This window comes from Suillus discolor (genome assembly GCF_016758755.1).
Source record: "Suillus discolor strain FC423 chromosome Unknown F5147scaffold_22, whole genome shotgun sequence".
Taxonomy (NCBI): domain Eukaryota; kingdom Fungi; phylum Basidiomycota; class Agaricomycetes; order Boletales; family Suillaceae; genus Suillus; species Suillus discolor.
In genome coordinates, this window is record NW_024541269.1 from 313641 (window position 1) to 325586 (window position 11946).

The 11946-nt window shown below is 47.2% G+C and overlaps 5 protein-coding genes across 5 annotated transcripts; 4 read left to right on the forward strand and 1 right to left on the reverse strand.

Moving 5' to 3' along the window:
• The first annotated feature begins 1382 nt into the window (after nucleotides 1-1382).
• Nucleotides 1383-4230, forward strand: F5147DRAFT_690821 (permease for cytosine/purines, uracil, thiamine, allantoin-domain-containing protein). The gene is given in 15 exon segments (XM_041437096.1): nucleotides 1383-1492; nucleotides 1565-1622; nucleotides 1677-1959; nucleotides 2020-2129; nucleotides 2180-2377; nucleotides 2424-2509; nucleotides 2562-2667; nucleotides 2721-2783; nucleotides 2803-3127; nucleotides 3196-3236; nucleotides 3352-3418; nucleotides 3472-3609; nucleotides 3665-3768; nucleotides 3820-3878; nucleotides 3931-4230. 13 exon segments carry the CDS (start codon nucleotides 1795-1797, stop codon nucleotides 4173-4175), a joined length of 1707 nt encoding a protein of 568 aa, XP_041293778.1. The 5' UTR covers nucleotides 1383-1492; nucleotides 1565-1622; nucleotides 1677-1794; the 3' UTR covers nucleotides 4176-4230.
• Nucleotides 4231-4612, forward strand: F5147DRAFT_690827 (uncharacterized protein). Its single transcript, XM_041437097.1, has one exon. It carries the CDS (start codon nucleotides 4315-4317, stop codon nucleotides 4558-4560), a length of 246 nt encoding a protein of 81 aa, XP_041293780.1. The 5' UTR covers nucleotides 4231-4314; the 3' UTR covers nucleotides 4561-4612.
• F5147DRAFT_690832 (NAD dependent epimerase/dehydratase) lies at nucleotides 4231-6115 on the reverse strand. The gene is made up of 10 exons (XM_041437098.1): nucleotides 6003-6115; nucleotides 5787-5951; nucleotides 5688-5734; nucleotides 5609-5629; nucleotides 5478-5553; nucleotides 5262-5424; nucleotides 5054-5205; nucleotides 4573-4996; nucleotides 4490-4512; nucleotides 4231-4435 (listed from the first exon to the last, which is right to left on the reverse strand). The coding sequence occupies exons 1-8, from the start codon at nucleotides 6028-6030 to the stop codon at nucleotides 4725-4727; spliced, it is 924 nt and encodes a 307-aa protein (XP_041293779.1). The 5' UTR covers nucleotides 6031-6115; the 3' UTR covers nucleotides 4231-4435; nucleotides 4490-4512; nucleotides 4573-4724.
• A 471-nt stretch (nucleotides 6116-6586) lies between these two features.
• On the forward strand, nucleotides 6587-8644 carry F5147DRAFT_611484 (uncharacterized protein). Its single transcript, XM_041432437.1, has 6 exons — nucleotides 6587-6874; nucleotides 6935-7100; nucleotides 7157-7554; nucleotides 7611-7737; nucleotides 7791-8336; nucleotides 8386-8644. Exons 1-6 carry the CDS (start codon nucleotides 6741-6743, stop codon nucleotides 8455-8457), a joined length of 1443 nt encoding a protein of 480 aa, XP_041293781.1. The 5' UTR covers nucleotides 6587-6740; the 3' UTR covers nucleotides 8458-8644.
• A 326-nt stretch (nucleotides 8645-8970) lies between these two features.
• Nucleotides 8971-10535, forward strand: F5147DRAFT_690835 (glycosyltransferase family 32 protein). The gene is made up of 2 exons (XM_041437099.1): nucleotides 8971-9924; nucleotides 9978-10535. Exons 1-2 carry the CDS (start codon nucleotides 9051-9053, stop codon nucleotides 10454-10456), a joined length of 1353 nt encoding a protein of 450 aa, XP_041293782.1. The 5' UTR covers nucleotides 8971-9050; the 3' UTR covers nucleotides 10457-10535.
• Nucleotides 10536-11946: the final 1411 nt, after the last annotated feature.

The following is an 11946-nucleotide window of genomic DNA, read 5'->3' on the forward strand; positions in this document are numbered from 1 at the left end:
AAGATGGAGTTGAGTTGGATTAAGTCGTCTAGCCAGCTATTACAGCCAGAACGAGGTTGACTCATATGACAAGCGACGGAGGTATGGTCCTTGAATTGCTTTCCGCACGATGGGCAATGACCTGGAACTAGTGCCATGGCGCTCAAGGCACTGATATTGATATCTATGAGTCGCAGACTTAGCGAAACAAAATCAGATTTGAATTCGGCATTTTCCGGATACTGACTCATGTCATCCTCATTGCTCAAGTTTAATATCGCTACTTTGCAATCACTGTCAGCACTTGCTTCTTGCCCTGACAATTCTTCTCGCTCCAATGACGAATACAATGAGGGAGCACCTCGTGGTATATGTGACCTATACAAAATTCTTGAAGCTGTTAATTCAATTGTGAGTCCATCCAAGTCATTTCCGCCATTTTTCATCACGCCTTATATTGGAATAGCCCGGAGTCCACGAACCAACTAACACTGAGGCAAGCCTTGTGCTGAATCTTGCAAGAGCCAAGTGCGATGTCTTCCTCGCTCAGAAAGAGCTTGCAGACTGCGTGATACACAAAAATGAGGTGTTTGCAAGCCTGCTCAGAGTTCGCGCAGCAGCAGCTGAGAAGATGATAGATCAGACAGATATTGGGCTGGGATGTATGAGAGTTGTTTTTAGAGATCATGGTTGGTCCCACATCCCTCCCAGTTATCCATCACAAGAACAAGGTCCATCAAGTTTGCGTGGTATGTGTGTCCTTTCTCTTGCAATATTGTTGATTCTAATGCTTCACGCTTGGAAGGTTTACATGGGCGACGTTCTGGAATAATTCTTGATCGATTCATAGTATTCGAGGTCTTGTATCATCATTTTGTGTTATGTTGTCCTTGTCTATATATTTGGTATTTCCGTAGTTATGCTATGTAGCTTTGAGCCATATGGAATCAATTCTTGTCACACTTTTGTTTGAGTCCAGCTGAGCTTGAAGTCAAACAACTTTATAGTACTAGATTATGCCACTAGGAACCTTAGCCCTGTTTAACTGTGAGTCTTGTTTAGCTATGAGCGACTGGAAGTGTTGTGTCACTATGAACTGTGAGCCTGTGTGAACTGTGGAGCCTCGTGACTTGCTGTTGTGAGGCCCCATGTGTGTGACCTCTGTGAGAAAGTTGTAGTTTACTGATGCAGGTTAAATTTATTACTTATGTGGCAAGGCTCCAATCGAACTAGTACCTAGCAAGTCGCTATGTGTGTTATATAACTTTCGCACTACTTACCTCGGTTCGGGCCAAAGCGGCACTTAGCGGTGTACCTAAAGCGGCATGACCGGCACCTGCTAAAATTCAAACTCCGTGCTTCGCCTGAGATCGACCAGCCTGGCTCCAGTCACTCGACTTGATAAGCCAGGCTGGTCACGAGCCTACTTCACACTCACGTCTCAATCGATCATCTTGTTTTAACCTCGGAAAGACTTGGCAGGCACTCACAGGCGAGTGACTGGCATACAAATGCAAGTTATCTCCGAGCCGATACAGAGAAACACCATGGAATGCACTTACTTCTGTCGCGGTACTTTCTGCAGAAGCCTTTCGCCGAAGTTAAAAATTCCTGGTGGGCGTATGTTGAAAACATATGGTTCTGTTAGCTGCTGCTCGTTGCATCTTTAGATTGTTCATTCACTCCAATTTTATCAGAAACGGAGGGCCATTTTGGAGGATCTTGACGCATAGGGAGCTGCCGGTGACCGCCTGGTAGCCCAAGATAACATGTGAAATGGGTGTCGGGGTGCCGCGTGAGTGGCGTTAGCTATGCATGATAAGCATCCGAGTAGAGTTAAAGAACTGCGAGTCCGAGCGCGTGAACGATGATAGCGCCCTCTTACCATTTGAACTTGTCATGGGCCTGCTTAATAGGATCATCCAAAGCTTTGAAGTCACTCATGACTCCAACCTCACCATTACTGAGCAGCTCGTTGCCGTGAGTATCCACAATTGTTACGATCCCCCCATGTACTGACGGCAATTTGCTTTATGATAGAACTACGATTTGCTGCCTGTTGAGCCGGAGAAACGCACATGGCGTGCATACAACTACGTTGCCTTCTGGACAGCGGACACGTTCAACATAAACATGTGGATGATCGTATCGTACGCTCACCATCATCATTATAATTTTGATCGGTATTAAAATCTTCAAGCTCCATGATCCAACTAGGGATGTCGTGGTGGCAAGCCTGGATATGCACCTGGCTGGGTTATGGCGTTGTCGCGCCTTTCCTTGTCCTGAATGCACGTCCTGGTGCTATCTTCCATGTGATGTTTCCAATCGTGAATCGCACGAGCTTCGGGATGTTTGGAAGTTTGTGGTGTGTCTTTAATCGCGCCGCTATGGCATGGTACGCCTTCCCAGCTTCGCAATGATGCGCGAGCTAAACAACATAGCATATGGTATGGCGTCCAGGCGAGCATCGGAGGTTCCTGTGTGCTCGTAATGCTCAGAGCGATGTGGCCTAGCATATATGACCTGCGTGCGTTTATCATTTTCTATGGTAATCATACTCAACTGAAGCTGGCCGATAGCAAATTCGATGCCTGCGTCCTCTGGAACGGACACTCGGGATTTCCTATGCTTCTTCCTCTTCTGGCTCATTTCGCTGCCGATCATTTGGTTCCCTGTGCACAAGGTGTAAGTACATTCACATCTTCCCATGAAGACGGTCATAAAGCGACCTTCCTCAGCCGCCACTTTTTCCTTGTGACACCCATCCTGATGCCCATAGCCTCAATCACATTTCTCGTATGGTGCATTGTGAAAGCTCAGCGGAATCGGTCCGATCATGCATCAACCTTCTACACTGCAGGGATCAAAGCTAGGCTGGGCTATGGTGGTCAGTTCGATGTCATGCATCAGTAACAAGGTAACCCTGGTCACCAACGCACCGGATTTTGCCTCCCGCGCTCGCACCTCATCCGCCGCGCTATACCCACAACTGTTTGCGATTCCTCTAAGTGCGGCATTTGTAAGTTTGATCGGGATCCTTGTGAGCTCGTCGTCGCAGGCAATTTACGGGACAGCCATTTGGTCGCCCATCGAACTGTTGGGAAATTTCTTGAACGACAATCCGTCGAAAGCAACGAGATTCGGGGTGTGTGATTGTGATATCCGAGGAGCTTGGTCTATGTCTGACACGCTTTTACGTCTTCCTCCTTGCAGGTATGGTTTATCTCAGCATCATTCATGCTGTCACAGGTGACGTCGCATATTTTCTTTGCTATTGCGAATTTAATGCTTCTTCTCCTCCTAGATGGGGTGTGTCAAATAATATACCCAGACTTCAGAACGGGCTCCGAGCTGACATTGGTTATCAAGCACGAACATCTGCGCGAATTCAGTGTCGGCGGGATGCGATTTGACCGCACTGTTCCCTCGTTTTATTGTATGCATATCCAGTGTATACTCAGAACTAACGTACTCAAGAACCAACCGCAGAACATCCGACGTGGCGGGTATATCGCTGCTACCGTTGGTCTCGCCATGTGTCCATGGAACCTTCTGAAAAATAGTAATGAGTTCACTTCTTACCTCTCCGCATATTCGGTGTTCCTGAGCTCCATTGCTGGGGTGATGGTATGTAGGCGCTTCTGTAATTGTTCTTTTCACTATTGTGAACGGGTTGCTGTAGGTGACGGAATACTACATCATCCGCAAGGGTCATTATAATGTGAAGGACCTCTATAACACCGAAAGGGGCAGCTGGTACTGGTACACGTATGGGATCAACTTCCGGTGAGAGCTTTGATTGCCTTGAAGCGTTCAACCCTGACAAGTGTTGTTAAGGGCATACACCGCATATATTTCCGGGATCCTTATTAACGCTGTCGGTTTCGCTGGAGCCAGTGAGTTATCACCACGGTCGCGATGCATCGATCCTGAGATGTGATTTCCCAGCCGGGTGCGCGGTCCCTCTAGCAGCTACTCGGATATATGAGTTGTCGTTCTTTACGGGCTTTGGAGTTTCTGCAATTGTCTATTGGGCGTTGAATCGCGTCTTCCCGGTAATCGGTGCCGCTGACACGTTCGAGGAAATCGACGTATCTGGATATGAACGTACGGCACGCAGTTTACGGGATATTGAGGAAGTAGACGACGAGACGAAGGACGGGGGATCAGATCATTCTGCGAGCAAAAGATAAGGAGCTTGCCAAACCTCTGTACAAATACCATAAATAGCAACAAGATAACATGATGTCATAGTTCAACGTTCAGGTGCACAGGCTGTGCACAGGGGTTGCGACTTACCATCATCATCTACGCACCGTAAATTCGAACAGAATGTCATCTGGAGGCACACAATCACCACCTCTTGAATATACAGGCTCACATATCCCTATGGGGGTTTCTTCCATCGATGGTAGTGTCTCGGAGCCAATGTTGGATGCGGAGCAACGAAAGAGTGCGTATCATCCAACACGACTGTTGTATCCCTATTCAATTTTGAACATTTTAGCCTACTTTGCTGAGCCAGAGTTGGTGAGTTCATTACCGAGAGCAGCGGGGATGCACGTAATCATCAGTTGACTCTCCCACCAGAAAGAACGTGGAGGAATTAAGGAGACAGGGAAAGAGCAAAGAAAGGAATCTGCGAAGGAGAAACAGTGATCACTGACATCAATCAAGGGAACGCGAATAGTTCATGAATCAATGGCTGAATTCGGAGAAGGAGGGCTCTTCTGATAAGGTATTTACTTTCCGCCATCGTGTAAATATTCCTCCCACCACGTTCTAAACCTTGTACATTCTAATGGAAGTAATTTCTCTGTCTCAACAGTAGATAGGTGGCAATTGTAAGGGCGTGATGTGGCACCAGCACCAGTTGGAGGTGTTGAGACAGACTTGATATGATTCATGTCATTGAGACCAAGGATGTCGGCAAAGATTTTGCACATCTGATACTTTGTGAAGGACTCGTTCGCCGAATAGTGGAGAATTGGCGGTAAAGCATCGAAGCTGATATCTTTCAAACCTCGTATTTAGTGCGATGGTTTCCCGACAGGGAGAAATTTGCACATACCCGTCAAGCGGACTAAAAAGGATGCAATGTCCAATACATTGGTAGGATACCTGATCGCATAGTCATCCATGTTAGATTCCTTTGATTGGTCCTGTACAACATCAACGAGGATATTAACGGCTGAGTCTGCATTGTTAGGTGCAGGGCCATATCTAAGCGTGGATGAGATCACAGTCAAAACGAAGCAGTGCGACGGGAGGTCACTTGCAATACTGGAACTCTCAAAACAACTGCCCTGGAACCCTGTTGCCGAGCTTGCAATACAGCAGTCTCGCCATCCCGTTTAGTCTGACCATAGATCTGAAGTGGGTTAGTAGGCAACTCTGGTGTATACCCGCCAGGAGGAGGCGATCTTCCGTCGAAAACGTAGTCTATTCATTATTGAATCACAATGAATTCATGACAGCTACAGTGCGATGCTCACCAGTAGAGATATACACGAGTGTAAAGTTAATGGCCTTCGCGAGTTCAGCAAGGTACCCCGGCACTTCGACATTCAGCTGGACAAGTGCCGTCAGATGGCACTGCTAATAATTAAGTTATCTTCTGACGAACAAGCTGGGTTCCGACTGGATCCTGAGGTCATATGTGATACGGATCAACATAACATCGACGTCGGTGTGAATATTCATACCTTCTCGGCAACATCAGGTCGCCTTTCAGCGGCGCAATGGATCACCCCTTGCCAATCACAGTGAAGACCTGCGCGGAACCACCTCGAAATCGTTCTTACAGGTAGGTTTAATTTCTTCCAACTTCTGCTTGGTCGCTTCTTTATCTGTCAAATCTAGCTGCACTAGATGGCTAGCGGTGCTTTTATTCTTTAAGCCCACAACCTCATATCGCAATGCCTTCTCGAATGCCTTATGAACCGCAGTGCCGAGAACACCAGATGCCCCTGATCGTTCTTCAGTACGAGGCTTCTCAGATGGAAGGGAGACATGTCTACCTGTAACCACAATCTTCGAGCCTGACATGAAAGAGATATTTGGCGTAGCAACGTTGACAGGAATTGTAAATTGACAAACCCCGCCAGGCCAGGTTTAATACATAGTTCCCTTGAGCTTCGCTCGTGAGAAATTATTTACCAGCCTGGGTGTGCCGGCGTTGCCGCATCATTGCATGTGCCTACAGCCACCTTATTGGGCGCTTTTTTTAATATTATAGTTCTCAGGAACGTCCTGTTGTCTTGAGCCCACCAATCATTTCTGAGAACCGTTCGCTGCGGTGCTGGGGAAGCCTCAGTGACATTCGAAATCTCGACCGTAAACTTGATGCCAGGAACCTCAGGCTAGCTTGCGAGGCATTACTATTGCCAGATACAACATCATGGGGCCCTTCACGACAACTAGGTACCTTTGTCGACAACGTGGGTCGTGGTGTACTATTCAAAGTCACGGTGTGTCTGAAAACAAACTCCATGATTTTGGCGAAATCAGCAGAGATCTTAAGTGTGAAATTCCAGTTATTTTCTTCTCATGGCTACGAGGGAAATGTTAAATCATTTTCAATATTAGAACTTGACTGTTTCCATACAAATAGGTCCCACTCACATTCCTGAACCCTACTTCTCTGTCAAGCAGAGCTAAACGTTGGACGGCAGGGTTTGAGGGTTAATATTATATGAGGAACGAGGCTCACTGTACCTTCTAGAGGTTCACGGCCACTCTCCTATTCATCCCTCAGGATGACGTTGGCGCTCCGAGTCGAGCCTCGCCCGAGCCTCGACCCCAGTGCATTGCCACCGCCATCGAGCTTCGTGCAGGCTGCGGGGCTCGACAGCTGTCTTAATCCTTCGCATTCACATGTATCCACCTTCCAGTGAGTGTCACAAGTACAGTGGTATGCACCAGGCGATCGGTCATTGACTGGTATGCACAGCTCGTTACTTCTGGATATGCAACTATATAGCTCCTCTATTAAAACGATCAAACAGGTCGGACTTGATGAAACAATTTCTTGCCCAGTCTTCGGAGATCACGACAAGGTCGAAGGCAAGGTTATTATAGGTCCGAACTGTTCACAAAACGGTCGACTGAACATATCTGTAAGTCTAACTTATACCATGAGTTATACACGTGAACTCAACTATTACTATTGTAGATTGAAGGCGTGTTTGAGTATATCTCTGTAAAGGAGGATCTAGACGACGAATCTGCCCAGGGACCTAAAGCTTCGAAATGCAAGCACATATTCTTATCGTCCTCTACTGTCATTGCTATTTCACCTTTCCATGATCCGTTTACTGTTGTTTCCGACGTGTTTTGGGTGCTGAAACTTCCCAGTCGCTCGAATTTGAATGGCCCTGCGCCTAGATTCTGCGAATTCAGCTTCGAAATTCCTCGCGGCAGTCGACCAGGTGAAGAGATGCCTCCCACCTTCTATGCTTCGATGCCTTGCGATAACAGGCGAGGAGACTTGTCTATTGTGGAGAAGGCTGAGGTGTCATATCACATTACTGCAGCGTGGGAGCCCTCAGATATGTCGGAGACCAGCGGGATGTGCGTTCCAATGCCAGGCACCACTAGCTTTCAGATGCTCACCTCATAGGTTACAGGCTGGAAGTTCCTATTCTGTTTCGTCCAAACACAGACTTTCAGTCTATGGACAGTTCCAATATCGCGTCTGAATTATGGCTCGAAACTCCTCTTACACCAGAGCGATCTGTTCCGTTCCATTGCGCGGTAGGTCGAAGGAGTGGCACACATGTGTATCATCTTATGAACAGAATTTGTAGGTCACTCTGCCACGCTCGCAAACATTTTCTCGATGTATCTCTGTCCCATATTTTGTGGTATTTACAACAAAACCTCAATGCGCCGTACTTGCTCGAGAAATCGCTGCCGATGCCACCATTGCTGTTTCCCTAGTCCGTAAAGTTACCATAAAGCCCCAGCTACCCCCTACTCCCCCCGATACCACACAACTCAGTGATGATTCAGACAGTCCATCTGGCCCTTTTCCGACATCGCGAACCAAGCTACTAAAGCGTGCAGCAAAGATGGTTGCAACTGCGGTGGTTCGCGTACCAAAGAGCCGTGAAGAGCCTTTCTCAGCTGCCGTCCGGTACAAACCACTCCCTGAATTACCACAAGTTTCCTTCTCGGAAACTCATACTGTACAAACACAAGTGTCTGTTGGATTTCCAAAGCGTCCCCGTCATCCTAATGACCATGGTGGTTCTGAATGCCAGGCGTATCTACCCAATGGCCTGTATAAGGGCAAATTCCGGTTGTCAAAGGATATGATACCAGAAGTCGATTGGCCTGGTGTTAGCGTCAAGGTGAGCTCCCTCCTATAACAGAAGATTCACATCTGAGGGTAGGTTCCAGTATTACTTGGACGTGACTGTTCTCTTTCAGCAGGACGCACTAAGGGCTTGCGTTCCTATTCGAATTTTCTAAGGCATCCAACTAGCAACCCACTCACTATCTAGAATTCCGTTCGTTCAAAAGTACTGTCTTTTTTCCTTGTCTGAACATGGTTATTTGTTACTTTATGGCATTATTGTTATCATTATCGCGCACATGTCTTCACTGTACACATTGTATTTAATTAGTACCATGCATACCAATCTTTGGTACAAGCCCATCCCGGCCTTGAGCTTGATGACCTTGCAGGTGACATATTGTGTGACCCAGTGCACAATTTGAATTGTGAGCTGGTCGAGCGTCCGGACAACACAAACAGCTCCTATTTTAGGCTTACGTGGTAACGGCATCGGAATTTTGATCAAGTTGCATGTTTTACACTAGTCTCTCCTTCTACTAGACCTCTAGAAAAAGAAGACAATCGTTCCGTTCTACATTCAACGCACGAACTGTACCACGACAATTGATATCACAACCAGTACACGAATACTGCATCACATGATCAAGACGTGCTAGAGAAATTTACCGGTAACTTGTCCACGACAATTTGTAGCATTGTTTCTAACGTCGCGCCATGTAGATATATCTTAACAGGTTCACTTGCGAGTATACACTGTACCTTCGCCATGTCACGAACAGGTTACGAACGCCTGCCTATGCATACCGTGCCAGAACCAGGTCCACCGCGTTCCCGTTCGCGCTCTCGTTCTCGTTCGCGCTCTCAATCACTCCGAATCCCTATAGCGGTCCGCTCATTCGATTTCACCAAGCTCTTGAAAATCACTCTTGCGCTTGCCGTGGCCGTTATATTATACACGTTTTACTTCTATGAGCCGCACATCGAAATCACCTTCTACTCGCGCAAGTGGGTAAACACCGAAATCGAGCCCGTAGGACAGCTGGCTGGATGTTTTGATGAGGGGAGGATTAGTGCAGAATACAACGCTTCTAGGTACTTGAAAGGACCAAGGGAAGTAGAGGTGCATGCTGGGATGGGCATGAGACTTGGGATGGACTGTTATGAGTTTGCTGCGACAATTCCGCGATCGACTAGTGACATGGTGGACAGGCCTCGCTTACCTCCTGATGAAAGGACGCAGTACCATACGTATTGGCGCGTAGACCTCGCGCCCTTTTCAGAACGGCAGGAGTGGATGCTCAAATCCTTTTTTGCGACTCAGGATCATGCAGCCTCGAGACTCGTAATGTGGTCGAATGGGGACTTGTCGACGAACCCTATACTTGCATCATATGCCCACATGCACCCGAATTCATTCGAGATGCGGGTGGTGGATGTCCCAGATCTGGCGAGTGGAACTGCATTGGATGGGAGTCCGTTGCTGAAGACAAATGACAAGAAAGCATGGACGGACGGCGATCTTGTCAGATTATTAGTCATATGGAATTATGGAGGTGTATGGATTGACATGGATTCACTATTGACTCGAGACCTTTCTCCTCTACTCGAGCACGAGTTCGTCACGCAGTGGGATTGCTACGGTAAGCCCTTGTCACGAAAGTCCATGAGCACCAGACTCAAGTTTGTCTCGCAGACAAGATTTATCAGCCTCTAAACGGTGCCCTGATGCATTTCCACAAACACTCTCCATATCTTTGTGAAGCATTCAATGTCATGGCGACTTCAGCAGCTCCTCGTGCCGATTCTACAGACTGGGGCGCACTCCTTTACCTCAAGCTCTGGCGCCGTCTCCTGGGTGCCCACATTCCGCCTTTCAAAATCCTTCCATTTTGTTTTTCGGATGCCCGATCCTGCAGGTTGGATAACAGGTTACCTGATCCATTTGACGGGGATGATGGCAGCGAGGCACGGTGGTGGCGTACCACGAAGGGCGGGCTGCAGGAAGGTGGAGACCTAGATGATGCGCTTGGGAATGTGTTTGCTGTGCATCTCCATAATCAATGGGACAAGACATTTCCAAAAGGGGGCTGGGTGGAGAGATTGCTTCTCAACAGGTACCAGGAGAAACTTGCGGAGAGGGAGGATTTATCGACAGCAAATTATATTACTTGACACTGCAGTAATATATCTGCAAATAGTTTGCATCAGCTATTCGTTGATCGTACATGATATACCACATGTTTATTCGTAACATCAGTCTTGAGCATATTCTGGGTGAAGGTGTTTTATCGCGAGCATGACAGATGAGAGCGGGAACACGACCTTTGTTGACATTAGCGGCTTACTATCCTAAGGGCGGGCTCGAAAAATTCCAGAGAGTTATCAGATCGTAAGAGTGAGTGAGTCATGTTTTGCCTTTGTACTGGAGTAGTTGTGCATGGCTCGATTCCTAGTGACTTGCTGAATTGGTCACCGTTCAAGTTGTTGGGCCAATTTCACTGCCGTTTGATTAATGGGAAGCCTTTAACAAGAGGAATATCTCATACACTCAATATGATGTTGACTCGAAAACGCAACATATAAGTGAGCGAAATCGTGTCTGGCCAGCTTGCTGCCTTTATGACTCCGAGTCGATGGTGAACGGTCGTAAAGAAAATCGACCGATTATAGTATTTCCTTGGGTCCATGTGTAAACCCATTTTTGTGCCAGCGACTAGAAAGCAACATCAATATTTTAGCTCAAAATTGATCGTAATCACACGCAGGCGTGAGGCTGGGGTGCAGACATACGTTCCTGGCCGTATCTTTCCATCAAACCCTTCCAAATATGCAAGTGTATCACAAAACACAAGGCCAGCTGAGGGTGACCGGCTAGAGGTAAATGCTTAGCATGACTATGCTCCGACAAGAGGGCGAGAATACATTAATACGAACTTACATGCCGTATCAGTTTGTCAATCAAAGAGTAGCCTATCTTCTAGATAATGAGAAGACCTTGATATTCCAAGGGGACAGCATCCAAATACATCCCCACATAGTGTGAAAACCATCAAGGGGTCACGGATCCCGTCGGCGAGCGTGCGATGTTTAGTACCCTACAAATTGGTGAACGCCGTCCTTTCCCATGATGAAGTGGGACATGGCTGGATCCAGACAGATATAAGCGTTAACATGTCAGCCCTACTCAATCTGGGTATAAGCAATATGGTATGCCTATGTGCCGCTGGCATTCACAACACATGTGCATAACCAACTGATCTTGTGCTGTGAAGTTCTCCACGTCATCAAACAACCAACTACAATCGTCAAAACACTACACTAACCTGTATCCAATCGCTTTATGGAGACATGAACGCCTGTTCCTGCGCAAGTACTGCTTGGTCTGGCCATTGTTGTACATTTTTAGCTACCTGCATAAAAGCCGAGGCACGTTTTGTGACAGGATTGCAGTACTGCGTGTCTTAGCTCGCCAGTTTCCGGAGTTGTTAAATCGCCAGAGTGAGGAATGTTTCTGCGTTCGTATGGGAGTTGATTCTATTCCTAGTGACTTGCTAATTAGGTCAGTATAATTCATTATAATCGTTGTTGGGTCAATTTCGCTGCCGCTTAAGCAATGGGAAGCCCTGAATAGAGTGGAGGAGTATCTCATACACCCAATGTGA